We start from the raw sequence: 19,282 nt of genomic DNA, 5'->3' as shown, positions 1-19,282 counted from the left end.
TGATGGACTCTTGTGTGGAAAAGATGTTGGATAAAGAAAAGAATTGGAACACTTTTGGGTTTCTTTTTCCAAACATCTAAATGTATTTGTCAATTTTTTTTCAAGAAACCCGTTTTTAAAATGTAACTGTTGGTCTTTCATGAAAGTTCATGAGAGCAAATACAATCGATTAATTTGCTTATCTTCATTCCATTTTGGTAATAAAAACAAGTTCCTTCATCATATATATTTAATTCTTAATTCTTTAAGGCATATTCAGGGTGTTTTGTGGAACAATGCTTCGGAAAACAAGTAATTTCCTTTAAGTTGCAGCTGTGGTTCAATCATTAATATTATATTTACAGGCTGTGGGTTCAATCAGTCTTTTCTTAAACAGTTTACTCATGACTTCCCTCTAGTGGTCAAACACGTTTTTGCAGCCTGAAAAAAACAAAACACTTGTTGAGTCACAAATAAATAATTGTTTTAAAGTACAACATGAGACAATGATATTATCTCAGCATTTACATGTAAAAGTATAATGGAGATTTAAGATGTTTATTTACATGTTGGGAACATTTTACCTCCTTACACTGGCTGAAAAAAAAAAAAAAAAAGGTTATGCTGCATGCACATCCTGAGACGGACTTGCGTTTGTGTTTTTTAAACAAGGACAATCTTCATGGATCTTTTCAACACAGCCAAACAAACAGATGGATATATGACGGCAGAATGGCAGTGAAGATTCTTGTTAAATTTATTTTCATTTTTTTCCTCAAAACCAGACAAAATGTATGAAACTTGATTTCACATGATCCAATGATACTTTACACACCTGCCACTTCTAACCGAGAACATTTCTGGTACTGTTTCACAATTATTCCACTGAAATATTTTTAACAGGAGTAAATGATTTGTTTTAAAAGGTCAATCTGAATAATCCTTGATGCAGGTTAAGTATTTCATATCCAGTTACACTTAACTGATGATTACTGGAAAACAACACTGAAACTAAGCCTAAAAAAAGGTTTCTGATTTGTGACTCCAACACTGAGGTGAGAAATTAAGCAGCAAAGAGATGAGAACCTACTGGGTAAAAGACAGACAGAAAAGACTCCCTTTCCATTACTGCTCTGATGACACTATGGAGTATTTCACATTAAAAAGAAATGTGCAAGTTGTATTATCACGACAGCAGTGTGAGGGGATTAGTGTAACCGGAATCAAGAGAGCGGAAATATCAGGCATGCTTCGTGTTTTCTGCAGTTTAAGACGTTTCTCATGTTCATGTCTGAAAGTGTTCAAAAAGAGAGACGATTAGTGGTGCAGCACTGAGCCCACAGATGAAGCACAGGGATCTGTTTTTGATTTGTTTTTAAATCAATCATGGGCCGGTTTACTTTTTTCTTTACTCAAATTTTGCAGCCTGAAGGTCTGGTGTAACTGCGGCACAGGACAAAAAAAAAAAAGAAAAAAAGAAAAAGAGGGTGTCATCTGTTTCTCCCTCATCCACATTCTCACTTTTACCGTCTTCTTTGTGTTTCGTAGTAACTCCAAGGTATTCGACTATCACAACATTTTCTCTGTGCTTATTGTTACTGCCAGGGTCCACAGCCATCCAAACCCTCTGCAGGTCCTGCTTTAGCTTGGTGCCTGTGATCACAGATCGAGTGGTGTCGTGACGGGCAGACTTTCACGTATAGTTACTGCTATTAGTTAACTGTCTCTTTGTGGGAGAGTCTCTTACTCTCTGGGCGACACAGTGCTTGTGGACGGGCACTCCCCCCGGCAGACACACAACGTCGGGCTCGCTGAAGGTGTTGTGGCAAAGGTGGCATCCCTTCTTTGTGGACACAAAGATCGGCTTCTTCCGCTCTTTCAGCTGTGAAGGAAATAGAACGCGTGTTCATACTGAGTGAAAGTGCTCTGCACTTTGGAAACTTTTAGGGAGACATCACGTATTTGCAAGTTGTAAAGTTCAGCCCACAAGTTTCATGACAGAGAATTTCAGATATTTCACTTTAAAAAAAATCTTTAATTAGATCTGATTTTAAAGTACATTGGGCTATTTCAAAATAGTTGAAAATATTTACCACTGACATTTTATTTTTATTTTTTTTTTAATTTTAAATCAAACAATGTTATCTTGTAAATTCTGTGTTCAGGGTTTGAAAACAAATGGAGGAAGACAAATGTACGCATGTCAGTTATTTGCAAGTATTTGTAAAGTGCTGTGTGGTTCTCACCCTGTCATGCAGCAGTTGAAGGTTTTCAGAGTAGGACAGTCCCAGGGCGATCTGGGAGGTGTGGCGTGCATGCATGCTGGCCCTGACAGCTCGACCCAGAAAGGGCCGCAGCAGCTGCAGAGACCAGCCCTCGGGGAGCATGCGCAGGACGCGAACTGGATCGAACACCTCGCCGTGCCGATTGAGGAGGTCCACGGCGGCCATCTCCAGATCTCCGCCTCCGCCGCCACCTCCAGCCGACATCTGCTTCCCCTTCAGATAAACCTCCAAGAGCAAGTGAAACAGCTGCTGTCTGTAAGCAGGGTCCCGAGAAGAAGAGGCCCAGACGCAGAAGGCCTCTGCAGACGGGAAGTCTCTGAGCTTGTGAACCAAGATGTGAAGTGCTTTATCATGCTCCTCCAGTTTTCCATGAAGTGTCGCACGCTCGAGCAGCAGCTGTTCACAGTTCTCCAGCTTTCCTAAAAATAACAGAAAGACATGAAACATGAAGGACCAAAACCCCTACAGTGGCTCTTTCCAAATATTTTGCAACAAAGGCTAAACCACACGGCAAAAAAAAAAAAAAAAAAAAAAGAAAAGAAGCTAAAACATCCAAGTGCAGAGATATCTTAAGCTACATGTCTCACCCAAAAGGATGTGTACATTGTAAAGGTGTGACTCCCTGAGCAGGGCTTGGAGCCTCTCTCTGGCTCTGCTGATCTGCTCTTCATCTTCTGCCGACTCTGACAGCAAACGCAAAACCTTCTCCAAGTGCAGCACTGCCAGATGTGTGTGGAACTTCTCTTTCTGCATTCAAAAACAGTGAAAGCAAACAACCTTAATGCAGGAAGTAATGATTATTCAGTTATGCGTCTCGAACGGGTTGTTAGAAACCCTCAAAACCAACACACGGACACAAAAAGGAAACGGTGACAGAAACAGTCTCCCAACATACCCACAAGGAAGCATTTATATACTACTACAAGTGGAGTGTCTCTGTAACCATTGAGTCAGATTGTGGGTGCACTCTTTGTAAAGGAGCAAATATCTTCATTTTTATTTGAGTGAATATTTACCCATTTCTTTTTCTTACATGTTCATGTATGCATTTTTGGTAGAAATCATTGTAGAAGGCAGCTGGAGACAGATGGTGCATAAAACCTTTTAAAACAACCAAGCTCCCATCTGCCAGGCCAGAGACTGCCTTCAAAGATAAGTAACCTGGCTTACCACTGAGCCACTGTTTCTTATTTGAGCATTTTCACATTTAGAAACGGATCAATAGTAAAGACTGTTGCAGTCCATGTACATGCGTCTGTTGTAGTTTTACAGTCGTGTACTGCAGACGAGTAGTGTTGGTTCAGAGCCTTCGTTGTACCTGCGTCTTTCTCTCCAGCACCAGGTGTTCCAGGTAGAGAAGCAGCGCCTGGTTGTGCTTTCCCAGGTGAGTGATGACATCATCAGGGTTTAATTCTGATAGGTGTTTACTGGTAGGCCTCTTAGTAAAGATGTGGACACCTGTCTGTGTAAAGGAAAAAAAAAAAAAAAAAAGGTGAGGTTACCACTACAGCTCTCAAACAATGCTGCATTGTTATGTATATACATATCAGTTTATAATCAGAGCTGTTGAGCCCCGTTACTCTGAATCTGGAATGTGTGCCATTCATTTCCCTTTGACTCAGTGAACGCCGGCTTTTAGATAAAAACTGAATGAGTCGTTAAGAATTCAAAAGAAACAAAAACAATGCAGTAGCATTTAACATGTTAGATACAACTTGGAGATCATTTAAGGTGTGGTAACCTACGGTGGGATTCTTCTGCAAGGCCCAGTCTGCATACTTCCAGATCAGGTCCAGATCTGAGCTGGAGCAGAGGAAGTCCACGATGTACTCATAAAGGCCAGATCTTGTAGAGTCCTGCAGTTCCCCGTCTACCACCCGAATCCACACCTGTCCAATTAGAACAAGCAAATGCAACCAACGTCAGATTATGATGCAAACCGATTCTACACTAGAGCCAATGCTTCACACATGTTGAGAGTACGTACCTGAAGTGCTGCTGAATCCTGACCATTATAATGATAGAGCAGCCCGAGTGCAAAATATCTAAAAGAGGGGAGAAAGAGGGATGAAGCAAGAACCCCAAACACGTTTTAACTCAAAGGTTTACCAGAGTGCTTATTAACCACATATTGACCCAACAAAGCAAAATCTCAGCCTGCAGAAATTCACAAATGACTCACAGTGTCAGAGTGTTGACTTCCAGCTACAACAGTTTCAATAGAGAAATGCTTTCATCAAACTAATCCTCTTTTATCAAGCTGTGAAACAAAAAGACATTTTACAAGTCAAGAGCACGACCACAGTCTCTAAATGTGAAGAAGCGTTTGAGTTTGTTTTTTTTAGAATTTAAGTTTGTGGTGGGACGACGTGATGAACTCAAAGATCAGGAATAAACTGAGGTATGGAAGTGGACAAAACCTACCGTCACTAAATTGTTTCAAATGTTCTTTAAAGAAAGTATGTTTTTGCCTTGTCTCTGCAACCAAAATGTACTTTTCAACATTTTTATTGGACAACTCTTGACAAGACGGAAGAGGGTTTGGAGGAAAGAGAGCAGAAACAAAGACTACACAGAATTTTTTTTCTTTTTCTTTCTTTCTTCATTTAAAATGAACCAAGACAGCAGCAATGTCAAGGAAGACTCCACTGTCAATTGGAAGTAATGAACAAAACGCATCACCCTTGGACTGGATTCAAATCCAAGGAAGAGAAGCCTTAAGACTATAAAGTCTGTGTATTCAAAGGCTACAAGCAATATTTTAAATGTAACTGCAAACCAAAGAATGACAGCATGTATACTTGTGATATTTCTCCAGCCATGGCACGCTGTCTGCTAGCAGGCAGGAGTTGTCTGAAGCTAGCAGGTCTAGAAGGCTCTCGTGATCCTGCTCAGCGTACAGCTTTAACAGCGCAGTGTCCACGTCTTCCCGACAGCCATTAGCCACCTCTGTGCTCCGTACCTGTGTGTGTGTGTGCGCACATCAAGACAAACACAGTGTCACACATGAAACGTCATTAGAAGTCGATCACATTTGAGCACTCATTTACCTCTCCCAAATAACTGATGAGGAATCTTTTGCATCGCAGGACTTTCTCCTGGTCCCCTTGAGCCAGGTGATTCAGATCTGCAAACTCGTGAAGAGGAGGGTGGCAGCGAGTGAATGAAGAGGAAGCCGGAAGCAGCAACGGGTAGAGTGATATCAGCTCCCGCACATCCAGCTGTCCCTTCCTGCAGATGTGAAACGTAAGGGCACAAGAGGTTTTCTGATGAGGGACGCACTTAATAAGAAGTATTTACTTATGATATACATTTTTGTTTTTCTGTGTTTAAAAGTACAGATATGCCTGATACATATTCCTTACTGGACAATAAGAAAATGATTGAAAATTCCTACAGTGAAGCAAAATTCTCAACAGAAATCTATCATCTTAGTGATAGAAAACCTAAAGTATCAGGAAAATAAAAAAAGACTGAAAAGAACCCGTCCTGGTATTAGTGTCTATTAAAGTTGTAAACGTTTGGGGCTAAGGGTTTAGTTAGTGCGGGGGCAGTAAACACGAACGGAATAGAAACCAAAAAGCAGTTGAGAAAGTTTGGGAAAAGATGTTTGTTGTGGAATGAAGCTTAAGCAATAATAGATGAGCAGACTATGACAGCATAGAACGATGTGTTCAATGATCCGATGGGGAACGTGAATACTGTTCGAGAGTCAAAGTACTGTAGGTTATGATATGTGAGGGTCAAAAGCAGCTGGAAAAAGGAGTGGAGAACTTATCACTCCACTTTGACACTATTTCTAAAAGATTCACGGTGGGGTTTCATCCACAAACAACAACAGAGCAGTTGAACAAAAGCTGGAGAAAGTCTCAGACACTGACTCTTACCTGAAGTGCTCTGTTGCTTCAAGGAACTGCAGCTGGCCGAACTGGATGAAACCTGCCTGCTGAAGGATTCTTTTGTGCAAAAGCTGCAGATACAAAAAAACAAACAAAAAACACAGACATTCACATGAAATAAATCTGAGACCAGGTAGATGATCCATGAGTCCTATAAAACAAACGCCCAAGGTTTATACCTGGAACTTGTCTTTGGGAATATTTCTCTGAGCCCCTTCTGTGAGGACGAGCGCCTCCTCCACTCTGTGACTGGCCAGTAAGTCCTGGATCTGTCTCTCCAGGGGCAGGGGGACCAGGACGTACACAGCCTTACTGGACGCCAGGATGACCTTTCCTAAAAAACACAAATCACTCAAACTTCAACAAGCTCACGTCTTAGTTTTACACCTAAAAAAAATAATATCCAAAAAGCCTTCAGCTCTGAAAAGACGAATGCATCATGTGAATGATCATCAATATAAGTATCATGGGTTTCAAAAACGACAGGTAAACCATAAAACGTCAAACCCTTCAAGTGAGTGCTACCGGTGTTAGCTGTGAAAAAGAAACTGAGTTACGTATTTTAGAGTCCGGGGGAAAATAGCATTATTCAATAAAAAACAGGATACACACTAAAAGTACGAGTTAAAGCTCCTCATCCACAACTCTGCTGCACGCCTGCTCACTCAAAATCCTGCTCCTTAGACAAAGTCCTCAAACCACCAGCCCTCGGTAGTCTTTACGATTTGAGTGTGATGTCTGTTAGTTTATACTGTTCCGTTTGTTCTGGGTTTTTTTTAATGTAAAGTGACACTGAGTTTTTGAAAAGTGCTCATAAATAAAATGTATTATTATACATACAATACATCTCTGCTACATTCACAGCTAAATCTACGTACAGCATAAAACCCCTGAAACAACTGTCAACAGTCAAAATGCATTTCAGGTAATGAAGGCAAAAGGTTGTGTACAAAAGATTTTATATCTGGATAAATAAATAAAAAAACTCCCCTAAAAATCTAAGCAGAATAACTATGATACAACAAAAAACATTTTTAAGCTTGGGTTTATTTAATCATGTAATAAATGTTATGATACATGCTAATAACACTTAAGACATGAAACTATACATATATTGGTTCATGAGTGACAACCAATCAGATAAACTCTGTTTTTGTGAACATGTGGTTTGATGAGGTAACACACACACACACACACACACCTTCAAAGTCTTGCAGAATGTGTCCGTCCCTGAATGAAAGGGTCTGTTTGAGCTGTTGGTCCAACATGCTGTGGATGGTGATGAAGCTGTCATCCAAGGCCACCACGTAAGGAAAACACACGGCAGCACCGATGATGCTCTCTGACCAGTTGACTGGAGCCCGCTGAGAAACGCCTTCTGCGTTAGCAAACATTCCTGAGGAGAGACGATGCTGATGAGGGTTCATAGAAACACAACATATCCAGATACTCTTTCCATATTTTAGACTCCCAATATCCACAACAATGGAGGTTGATCCGTTTTGATGACAGAGAGTTCGGAATCCATGCTGACCGATATAAATAAAACAAAGACGCACTGACACCTCTTGTTGTTTATGGAAAACAATCCCCGCTACACCACAAATAAAAACAGGTAAAGGGTAGAAGTCTAACAAATGTCACTCTCTTCCTTTATTAACTTCTTAGACCTTTTTGAGGACGCTGGATTCAAAGACCTGTCGACCTCCTGTTTGTCCTGACTTACCCAGACCACCAGGTGCTGCTAAAAGGAACTCCTCCCTGCCGATCCTCTTCACGATGGGTCTCCTCTCCTCACTGCTGTAAGGGAAGAGGTCTTGGGAGGCTCCTGTGTTGTAGTTCAGAATCATGTACTGAGTAGCCAGAGCCAGGCACAAGAAGTAACCATCGAGACTGACGGCACAGGGCTGCTCAGGAGTATTCACCTCTTTGACCAGCTGCACTCTGTCCTCGTACACCATGTAAATTTGCACTGTTCGCCGTTTGGATGAGAGCACACACATTTCCACACAGAACGGATCGCCATTCACAGGATTCTCGTTGATGCAGAAAGCTGTCACGCCTCGGATTTTGGCTCCGCCTCCTGCCGCCGAGGGCACCGTCTCCAGTGTCACCATGTCAACGAGGAACACTATAGCATCGCAAAGCACGATCAGACGCTCCAAAGCGGAGGCAGCATGCAGCTCCGCCACTGGTTTCTTAAGGCCCAAGTATTTGTGCAGCAGCTTCTGAGCGGAGTAACTCAGTTTCCCCTTGGAGGAAGTGACTTCGTCGAGCAGGAAGTGATGGATAAAGCAGTCGTTGGTGCCCAGGTACAAGTGCTTTCCACAGCATTCGACGCACTCGATGTTGATGCGAGCCTTGTCGCCCATGAGGAGATCTCGCTCCACAGCGGGGACAAGCTCAAAGGCCTTCACACTCATCTCAGCCAAGGCATCGAGACTAGATTACACAAAACAAACTGGCATCAACAAAACTGCAGAAAAACAATCAATATGTCAGTACACTGCTAAAAGTATTGAACACTTGTAAGAATAAAATGGTGTATGGATGCCTTCATCATATACAACTAAATAATGGATCTACACTGCCTTTAGGTAATTTAGATGGCTGCTTGTTTCTGACAGGTTAAATAAGTGTAATAATTATTTCACCAATTGTAAACACACCACCTTGAGCTATCAGAAAGTGTTAAATGTTGTTTTGATGTGATCTTTAAGTTGAAGATTTCCTGAAAATGTTTTCTCTTCAGGACTCAGGACATGTTTACATCAGCCGCTCCATGTTATCACTGTCGTGTCTATTACGCCCACCTCCTGTATGGACTGACCATTTGAAATGTGAGTCGTATTTATGTCTTAGCCTGATTTGTTATACTCATATATATGATTATATTGAAACCACTGGTTGGTCGCTTTTCTTTTAAATTAATCTTAAACGTCTGTGCTTGTATGTCAACATCCTTTTCCAACACTGGCTGTGTGTTGAGTTGAAGTTTAGTGGGGTGTTTCTAAGGTGCAACATTTAATCAAATATAACCTGACACACTCTCTCGCTCTCCTGTAAGTTTGGTTAAAGGTAACAGCTAGCATTGTTAGCTCATAACTAGCCTGCTAACCTCTAGATTATCGTCGATATCAACAAAGTTTGAAGTTGAGCACAGGCTGTCTGGGGGTGTCATATGTCCTGACTTTGTACCGCAGACTGAATACAAGAGGAGGGCAGAGGACGTTTTTTTCCCACATTAATTACCTTATGGGCCAGCTAGCTCTGCTAATGGTAGCTTAAATTGACTTGCTCTCAACAAGCTATCCAACCTTGAGCTAGTTGTGGCTAAAGAGGAGCTTTAAGTGTCAAATAATCTATATTAAAAACGGGGATATGTCCGCCCTGGCTCAACCTCTCTTGTGGTGATGCTTTAACTGCCTCCATAGTTTTTTTTTAATTGAAGCTGTATGTGTATAGGTATAGTATAAGTATAGTCTACGTACCGCTGCAGACAGCGCACAGGACGGCAGGCCGGGACGAGCCCTACTCCTCCACACAGAGAAACCACCAAACTGATGTACAGACAAACATTAATACTGCCATGCTGCACGGGTCGGCATCACACCAGCAAGCAGAACATTTATATGAATGGTGGGGTTAAGGTCTTTAAAAAAACACCGCCCATCTGCACTGACTGAACTACTCCTGCTGGCTGCAGGTGATGCGTGATGCATTCAATAGCGCCTCGTTTAGGTTGTTGAATATTATTGCAGACGGTGTCAACAAATATCAGACTCACTCCTTTTTCTGTGCAGTCAATAGAGAAGATTTGTATGTATAAAGATGAATAATGTTTCGTTTGACAGTCGACATACGCACTTCTCGCAGCAGATAATTCAATACGAAAAAGCAGGTAAAGTGTGAATGGTGGCTGCCGCTTTCCACTTATAATGTGCTGAATCATTGGATTTGTTAACACTGTTATTGGAACTGAGAAATGTTGTATGCTGTTAGGGTTTATTTTATAATATAGCCTATTGTGACGTTTGTATTTAATTTAAAATTTATCTAAAAATGTTGTATGTTTACTTTGTGATCAACGTGAGCAGGGTTTGCAGCAGTGAAGGGTAGCTTTATTGTAAAGTATTATTTTTCTTAAGACTACTTTTGAGGATCTCAAACGTTTTTGAAATGTATTTAATGTTTACTTCTACTTTGGTAAATTACGTTACAACAATTATTTGTCAACCATAGACTGTAAATATGTCACAAATTAATCAACATTATTACCAAAAATGGTAAGTTGTTATGAAAAATATATAATCGACACTCACATATTATAATGTATTATAATATTTAAAAAACAAACAAACAAGTCATCCACTAGCTGATGTACTTAAAATGTAACAATTAAAAAAAGGTCTAAATGTTGAGAATAAAGTTGAAAAGCATACTCCGGAAATGTTAGCTTTATTACTGAAATGATATCTATATATATTTTTCTCGACATTCAATATTTTTTCGATTTATCGTTTCACCGACAGTCTAACAAAACTATGACTGACAGTAAAAGTTCCAACTGTCCCTGAAGCCACCTCGGCCGCTTTTCCCCCAAGATGCACCTGTTCAACTGAACTGACTGAGAAAAGCCATTTTGTTGTGCTAGCTGGCTAGCTAGCTATGTGGGTAAAGAAAGCTACTAATAATATGGGTCTGTTATATCAGCGCTAACTATGCCGCTTTTACATGTTCGTTTATTACCGTAAACTGCAACAATTTAATTATAGTTAGAATGTGCTGTAGTGTAGACCGGCATGGACTGTCTTATAGAAAGCTAACTGAAGTGTTGTGGTGAATAATGGTAGCTAAAGTGTGCTTCAGTTTTTGTTAGCTAGCTATCTGTTTACTCAGCTGGCGGTAGTTATGTTTTCTGATTAATCAAACCTTTAGCTGTGACTTTGTAAATGTGTTTTAAAGACTTTGTCCGTGCTGTCAACCAAAGACACCTGGTTGAAGAAAGAGGCTGTGTTTCTGACAGTAAATAAACAAGGCGGTTGAACTATCTAACACTAACTTAGAAAAATAAAATCACTTGAAAACATACAGCGTTAAGACAACGCGCTGATCTGATAATGGCAGAGGACACCCGACAGGACAAGAGAGCCAGCTTCTCTGTGATAACGGAGCACAACACCAACGGGATGATGATGGCCAGGAGCTCCGCCGTGGCCTCCAGCAAGTCTGGTGCCTCCAAGAAACTAGTCATCAAAAACTTCAAAGGTACTGTCACTTAGAAAAAAACATCAGTCACACGTTAAAGAGAGGGGGGCTGAGTGTCACTTTCAGATCCTACTATGAGAAGATGTCCATTTTCTGTTTTTAATTTTTTTGGGGACTCAGTACTCTGGTTCACCTCTGAGAATAAATAAAACCAGGTTTGTTTTATGGATCAAACAGGTCACATCCACATGTGTTTTTATTGATCTCATTGGGTGTGTTGAGTTTTAGTGAACTGTCATCAGTTTCATTTCATAGAGCACGCGTCTCTTTCAACTAAATAAATGTGATCATGATGAGTGTGGTCAGTAATTCATCTGATCAATAAAGCTTGTTCCCTTAGTTAAAACATAGAGGAACTTTTCATATTTTTTGCTACATATATATATATATATATATATATATATATATATATATATATATATAAGATATATGATTTATCTGTGAGTCTTTCAAAGATATTCATATGATGCCACTTTGCCTCATTTGCCAAATTACAAATGTAGTTTATTGTATTTTAATCTTTCATTCTGCACTTTAGGTTGCCGATTCACAACTGGCTGGGGACTACAGCTGGAAATTAGCCACAAAGGCTAAAGCTGCTCCTTTTAATGTAAATAATAATAAAATAAACTGTTTCTTGTCTTTGTTAAACAGACAGGCCAAAACTAGCCGAGAACTACACAGAGGACACGTGGCTGAAGCTACGAGACGCAGTGGGTGCCATCCAGAACAGCACCTCCATCAAATACAATCTGGAAGAGCTCTATCAGGTTGGTGGCCTATCTGCTGAACACACTGTTTTTTATAACATGTTACCTCCTGACAGGTAAACTAGCCAGTTGTTGTTTTGTGTTGCCAAATAGTTTTTCCTCGCTTACATTTTTATTGATTTGAGTTAAACGGTCTCTCTCGTCTTTTTGTCTTACCTGTGGCCTCTCTCTCTCTCTCTCTCTCTCTCTCTCTCTCTTTGTCAAAGGCGGTGGAGAACCTCTGCTCTTATAAAGTCTCCCCCACGCTGTATAAGCAGCTCCGGCAGGTCTGTGAAGATCATGTGCAAGCCCAGATCCACCAGTTTAGAGAATATCCTTTTTTTTTTTTTTTAAATTCAATTAAGATTAGTAAATCGTGTCAGCCGAGTTAATCGTATTAAAATAATTTATCATTTGAATTCAGGATCTATTGTTAGAGATGAAGACTTCCTTGCATCACAAGATCCAACGATTGGCTGACAGTTAATTTTAAACTGAACCTGTTCTCTTGCTGCTGATCTGAGCTCAGAGAAAACTTGGCTCTGTCACTGTTGCAGGTGTTGTTCCTGTCTCTCCTCACAAGGGGTCAACGTACAACAAGTTTGAAGGTTCCACTGAGTAATAGTAAATTAATGTAGCAATGGCTTTGACGGGCAGATGAAGTATAGCTGCTTGACATATTTTAAAATCAAACGGCTGCTTTACAATAAAGCAAATCATCAGCCATTTTCATATTCACTAACTACAGATGAGCCTTTATAAGGAAGTGTGTTTATAGTATCATGTTTGACTTCACGTGTCAAACTGCTTCATAGACTTTGTAAAGGCAGGCTCTTTGGATGAAGACACTGGGACTATAGATTTGAAAGTCAGTCCCAGGTGTTTTCGATGCGTCCTACCCACAGCACACTCTGAAGTCAGGTCCTGTTATCAATTTACTTTCATGACGTGTGAGAGTTGAAGATTTGTCCTTAACACCGAGCTCACAGAGTCTCTGGACAACCTTTCCTTCCTGAAGAGGATGAATCGCTGCTGGCAGGACCACTGCAGGCAAACTGTAAGTCAGACGTTTTGATCGTTTATTGAAACTGTTCAGGCTAATCGTAGTAGTGAGTGTGCTTTGAGGACTTTTTCTCTTTCGTTTGACAGATAATGATCCGAAGCATCTTTCTTTTCCTGGATCGTACCTACGTGCTTCAGAACTCCCTCCTCCCCTCCATCTGGTAAAATGACTCCTTATCTAAACCAGTCTGTGTGTTCAGGCGGACTTGGGAGTCTGATGCTATGTATACGTTGCAGGGACACTGGGTTGGAGCTGTTTCGTACCCATATTGTGAGTGACAGCGCTGTTCAGAAGCGCACTGTGGATGGCATTTTGGAGCAGATTGAGCTTGAGCGAAATGGAGAGACAATAGACCGCAGTCTGCTCAGGAGTCTACTGGGCATGCTGTCAGACCTCCAGGTACCTGATCACCTGTTCACGATAACTAACCAGCACCAGAGCTGAAAGCACGTTCGTATTTAACTTCCTGTCTGACTTGTAATCAGGTTTACAAAGATTCCTTTGAGGAGAGATTTCTGACTGAGACCAATCGCCTGTACGCAGCAGAGGGACAGCGGCTGATGCAAGAAAGAGATGTGAGCGAGACTATAGTAGGATTTAACTTTGTCTAAATGGTCACAATGTTCTCACGCAGTCATGCTCTGCTTGTGTGTTTGCGTCGTGTCCAGGTGCCTGAGTACCTGCACCACGTGGCTCGTCGGCTGGAGGAGGAGAACGACCGCATCTTGAGCTACCTCGACCAGAGCACTCAGTAAATGACATTAAATTAAATTCAACACAAATCACTGAAAACCAAAATAACACAAAACATTGAAGAAAGGCAATCATCGAAATGAGGTCAATTAAACTAGATATTTTAATGTAAAATAAAAAAAAATGTACAGTGTAAAAAAACAAAAAATGCTTAGTGTACTAAAGTTAATAAAAGTATTAGGAAATCTCGTGTTTGTTTGATATTGTTCTATTGTATCACTCACAGTTCTTTAACATTGATAGTGCCCACTGTGTTTCTTCTTCTAGTTCCTCGTTATTTAATTCTAAAAGATGTAACTCTCCCCCACAGCAGATGAAAGAAGTCATAATCCCAGAGCTAAAGTTGAACCTTAGTTTCAATAGTTCTTATAGTTCAATAGATCTTGAATGGAGGTTATCAGATCAAAAGCATGGGGTGTCTCTTATGGCTTAACTTTTTTCTAACTTGTGTTTTCTCTGATTGTTTGGCAGGAAACCCCTCATTAGTTGTGTTGAAAAACAACTTTTAGGAGAGCACACGACTGCGATGCTGCAAAAAGGTGCGTGTGAGTCCTCGCGTCAGAGTCAGCGTTTGTTTGTGGAAGCTTATAGTACATTTGACCATGACTTGAAATGTTCAGTGACAAACATAAAAGTAGTGAAATGCTTGTTTTTGGATTATGTCAAATGCAAACATGCATCTGTGTCGGGTCCAGGTCTGAGCACCCTGCTGGATGGGAATCGTGGGACTGAGCTGGCCCTCCTTTACCAGCTCTTCAGTAAGGTGAAGGGAGGACTTCCCACACTGCTGCAGTTCTGGAGGGATTACATCAAGGTACACATGGAACAGACATAGCATGCACTGCAATCCTACCAGAACACCCTGCAGATGTATTTGTACAGCATATTTACACATTGTTGAAACCCTCTGTGGTCCCAGTCCTTCGGCGGAGAGATAGTCTGTACTCCAGAGAAAGACAAGGACATGGTTCAAGAGCTGCTCGACTTCAAGGACAAGATGGACAACGTGGCGCAGAACTGCTTCACCCGAAATGAGGGGTTCATCAACGCCATGAAGGAGGCCTTTGAGACGTTCATCAACAAGAGGCCCAACAAACCTGCGGAACTGATAGGTGGGTCAGACAGAAACCCAGCAGCCCACGGCAGATCTTAATTTCACACCGTGCCCTTAAAAATCACCCTGACTTGCTTGTTTTGAAAATCGTCTTGTAGAAGATTCCAGGTCATTCTTTTCTCATTTCAACATGCACTTTGTGAACAGATAGCGCATGAGTGAAAAGGCTTTGGATAATTTATTTCAGTTTAAGATACAATGTTTACATTTGTTAATCATTTTATGCAGCATATTTTACATTTTTTTCCCAGCATATGATAACGACCTTTCTTTAATGTTACTTCCCGTCCAGCTAAATATGTGGATTCAAAGTTGAGAGCAGGGAACAAGGAGGCTACAGAGGAGGAGCTGGAGCGAATCCTGGACAAGATAATGATAATCTTCAGATTCATTCACGGTCAGTAGCTCGCCTGTTAACGTGTATGTTTGCTTTCAGCACCATGACGCTTGTAACATTCTGGTGGGTTTGATCTGCGTTTGTTCCCTGCAGGAAAAGATGTGTTTGAAGCTTTTTATAAGAAGGACTTGGCCAAACGTCTGCTGGTTGGCAAGAGTGCTTCTGTTGATGCTGAAAAGTCCATGCTCTCCAAGCTCAAACATGGTGAGCCTGTAATCCAATGTCTTATATGAAAAATCAGCAACTTGTCATTGGTCATGGTGTCAATAGGTGCATTTAAATTTAGTTTAAGTGCATGTGCAATAGAGATCATTGTCATGGCACATAAACAGACTGGACCCCTGTGACTATTAATGATCATTATTCAGCACTTATTTAAGGCTCTAACTTGATGTAAGGACGTTATTACACTTAAACTTACAGTCGTACAATTTTAGTTTGTAGAGTTCAGTGATTTCAGGATTCAACCTGACGTAGTTTTTATCTGTTACACTGTGTATACATCTCTGTGCATATTCACATTATGCTGCTATTGTAGGTGCACTGCTGCCAAACCCAAATGTCCTTGGATTTGATGTACAATGCCAAAAAAAGTATCTATCCATCCATCTCATTTGTGACAGACAAAGACGCACGCTGTCAGAAGAGACAAACCACAGCCAGCTTCAACATCTGATGACATTTGGTTAAAATATGGATAACGGTCAGTTTGTTTGTGCTCGTGGTGAAAGAGTTGGGATGTTTGTGCTTTTCCCCTTCTCCAGAATGCGGAGCAGCATTTACCAGCAAGCTAGAAGGGATGTTCAAGGACATGGAGCTGTCCAAAGACATCATGATCCAGTTCAAACAGGTTTGTGAAAGATGTTGATAACATGCTTAGAGTATGTGCTCGTATCCCTCTGCACTGTGTCAATTAATGTTTTACTTTTTATACATAATTCAGTATATCCAGAACCAGAGCCAGCCAAGCAACATAGAACTTACCGTCAACATCCTCACCATGGGCTACTGGCCTTCATACACACCCATGGAGGTCCACCTTCCCCCAGAGGTATACAACCAAATAAGCAGCTTTATGAGCATTAACCATCAGCAGTTAATGCACATAGAGCTGCCTAATGCTCGAGTTCAACATTTCTGTTGTGGATAAAGTGGAACTGTAATCAGACTGTTTGTAAATGAGTTCTAATTCATGTACTCAATCAATTTTGGTTTGCTGTATTTATCGTTGGTTTCACTAAAGCTTTACTGATAAGTTGCCGAGAGGATTATTGGATTGACAAAAAAAAAAATGGTTTTCTACAATTGTGATAATCTTTTAAGTATTTATTCATGCAAATATAGCAAATGCTTTTTCAGCCTGTCAAATGTAGAGATTTCCTGGTCGCTAAGCAATTCTTAGATTCATCTCTTAACTTGGCAGAATAATTGATGCATATATCAGTGAGTATCAGATCTAGAGGTCATTTGAATACTTGAAACCGAGCAGGGTCGTCATCTGACCTCTTCACAGACTGTGTTCAGGATCTTGGTGTAAAGGTCTCCTCATTGTGTTGTGTTAGATGGTTAAACTCCAGGAGGTGTTTAAGCTGTTCTACCTGGGGAAGCACAGCGGGAGGAAGCTGCAGTGGCAGCCCACACTGGGCCACGCTGTACTAAAGGCAGAGTTTAAAGAGGTAAGGAAACGGTGGGCACATCGTGAGAAAACAGCCACAGACAACATCAGAGCTGCAGTGACAACGTGTGCTGTCTCCTGCAGGGCAAGAAGGAGCTGCAGGTCTCTCTCTTCCAGACGCTGGTGCTGCTGATGTTTACTGAGGGGGAAGAATTCAGCGTGGAGGAGATTCGCACCGCCACTGGCATAGGTTAACCATGTCTTTTAGATATCAATCCAAAAGATTCTGTGCATGATGAGAATAAAGGTTAACACCACTACTCTCTCAAAAACAGAGGAAGGAGAGCTGAAGCGTACGCTGCAGTCTCTGGCTTGCGGAAAGGCCCGCGTCCTCAACAAGAACCCCCGGGGCAAAGACGTGGAGGATGGAGACCGCTTCAATTTCAACAATGACTTTAAACACAAACTGTTTCGCATCAAGATCAACCAGATCCAAATGAAGGAAACGGTAAAAATAAACCGCTTTTTGTTGTCTCATTTTCACACACTTTAACCTTACAGCCTTATTTGCCACTTCACTCCAGATCTTCACTGGTAAAACATTTAAAATCTGTTGCTCTTCTAGTAGTCTTTGCCACCTACATGTGTTGACTGTTCAATAGATTGATTCTAAAGTTGAAACACATTCTTACAGGTAGAGGAGCAGGTGAGCACCACAGAGCGTGTGTTTCAAGACAGGCAGTATCAGATTGATGCAGCTGTGGTGCGCATCATGAAGATGAGGAAGACTCTTAGCCACAACCTTTTGGTGTCAGAGCTCTACAACCAGCTGAAGTTCCCTGTCAAGGTATCCTAAGCAGCTCATCGTCACTGTTCTGTCTGCCAGCACATACACAAACACACAGAGCTCTCAACATCCCACCTTGCTCTTTCTCTCCACAGCCGGGCGATCTAAAGAAGCGCATCGAGTCACTCATAGACAGAGACTACATGGAGCGTGACAAGGAGACTCCTAACCAGTACCACTATGTTGCCTGAAGGGAAACCACTGTTACAGCTATGCTTTCCTCACAGCAAGCGTACAGGTGCCCCCCCCCCCAAAAAATAAATAAATAAAAAGCATCACCGCTCTTTAGCACCCCCACTCTCCTCTGGTGCTCATCTTTCCCTCCATTCACGATCCTGGATGCAGCGTCCAGATCTCACAGAGCTCCAGAAATGAGAGAGACTTGTCTGGCCTGGTCCCACTCTGCGTTATCTTTGGGGGGGAGGGGGGGATGACCCGGGTTTTTGATGTTTGGTTTCTGTGACTTACAAATCTGCTCATGCAAAACTTAACTGAAAATAACTTGGCACTTTCCTCTAATCTGTTTTTTTTTTCTCTCTTTCTTTCCGGGATTGGGTTTTCTTTTTCTCCATCAAGTTGTTCTAAAATCACTTATTTTCTACAGTAGTTGGTTTGTCTTGAGTTTTAAGTTTTTGTTTTTTTTTTCCTTCTTTTTTTGTTTTATTTTAAGTTTTGATCAGGGTGTTTCCATATGAATGGCTTCTTCAACTGCTAAGTGTAAACTGATTGGTTGGTGGCTTGGTTTGGCTGAGAAACATCTGTTGAAGACGTATAAAGACTTTGACAAGAGACTTGAGAGGGATGAAGAGGGGTTTTGGTCGGACTTGTTTGGGCCAGGGGGAGGGTTCATTGCTTGTGACACAGAAGCTGATTGACATGCAGGTAAGCCACTTGGGTATTTCTTTGGGTACCTTATATGTTTTGACCAAAATGTCCAATGTCATGTGCTGACGTTTTTTTTGTAGATCAGATTGTATTCTATGTAAGAGTGAGAAAAGTGAATCTGAATAAATGGATATTTAATGATTCTCTGAATGATTTGTAAATATCCAGCTAGTGGTAGATGTTTTATATTCTAATGCATGTCTGCCCTGCTACTTGGACTTGCTCCACACGCTCAAGTAGAGGCTGGGTTGTATCAATCAAAACTAAATACTCTTACAAAGAAGGTTTGAAAGTGCCCGGTCAGACAATACTTGCAGTCAGTCATTTTTGTACCACACTTATGGAAACAAATAAAGATAATTGTGGGCTATTTGGTTGCAGTCATCTCAAGCATTTATCAATAGAATGTGACTTTCTCACTGCTACAA

General features: G+C 41.2%; 2 protein-coding genes across 2 annotated transcripts; one reads left to right on the top strand and one right to left on the bottom strand.

Annotated features, from left to right (window-relative positions):
- Positions 1–1,374: 1,374 nt before the first annotated feature.
- tgfbrap1 (transforming growth factor, beta receptor associated protein 1) lies at positions 1,375–9,891 on the bottom strand. The gene is made up of 13 exons (XM_079339810.1): positions 9,655–9,891; positions 7,890–8,605; positions 7,365–7,559; positions 6,343–6,497; positions 6,152–6,234; positions 5,315–5,495; positions 5,066–5,226; positions 4,252–4,309; positions 4,010–4,153; positions 3,583–3,726; positions 2,852–3,011; positions 2,226–2,683; positions 1,375–1,861 (listed from the first exon to the last, which is right to left on the bottom strand). The coding sequence occupies exons 2-13, from the start codon at positions 8,584–8,586 to the stop codon at positions 1,673–1,675; spliced, it is 2,625 nt and encodes an 874-aa protein (XP_079195936.1). The 5' UTR covers positions 8,587–8,605; positions 9,655–9,891; the 3' UTR covers positions 1,375–1,672.
- An 88-nt stretch (positions 9,892–9,979) lies between these two features.
- cul4a (cullin 4A) lies at positions 9,980–18,996 on the top strand. Its single transcript, XM_079339811.1, has 21 exons — positions 9,980–10,064; positions 11,258–11,431; positions 12,086–12,201; positions 12,408–12,512; positions 13,169–13,237; positions 13,330–13,403; positions 13,480–13,642; positions 13,729–13,818; positions 13,912–13,994; positions 14,468–14,535; positions 14,692–14,810; positions 14,916–15,108; positions 15,403–15,507; positions 15,601–15,711; positions 16,272–16,357; positions 16,451–16,558; positions 17,070–17,183; positions 17,267–17,372; positions 17,458–17,630; positions 17,817–17,969; positions 18,065–18,996. The coding sequence occupies exons 1-21, from the start codon at positions 9,995–9,997 to the stop codon at positions 18,158–18,160; spliced, it is 2,376 nt and encodes a 791-aa protein (XP_079195937.1). The 5' UTR covers positions 9,980–9,994; the 3' UTR covers positions 18,161–18,996.
- Positions 18,997–19,282: the final 286 nt, after the last annotated feature.

The sequence above is a fragment of the Symphodus melops genome (assembly GCF_947650265.1).
Source record: "Symphodus melops genome assembly, chromosome: 3".
Lineage (NCBI taxonomy): Eukaryota > Metazoa > Chordata > Actinopteri > Labriformes > Labridae > Symphodus > Symphodus melops.
The sequence above is the reverse complement of the archived record's forward strand: the minus strand, read 5'-3'. Positions and strand labels throughout refer to the sequence as shown.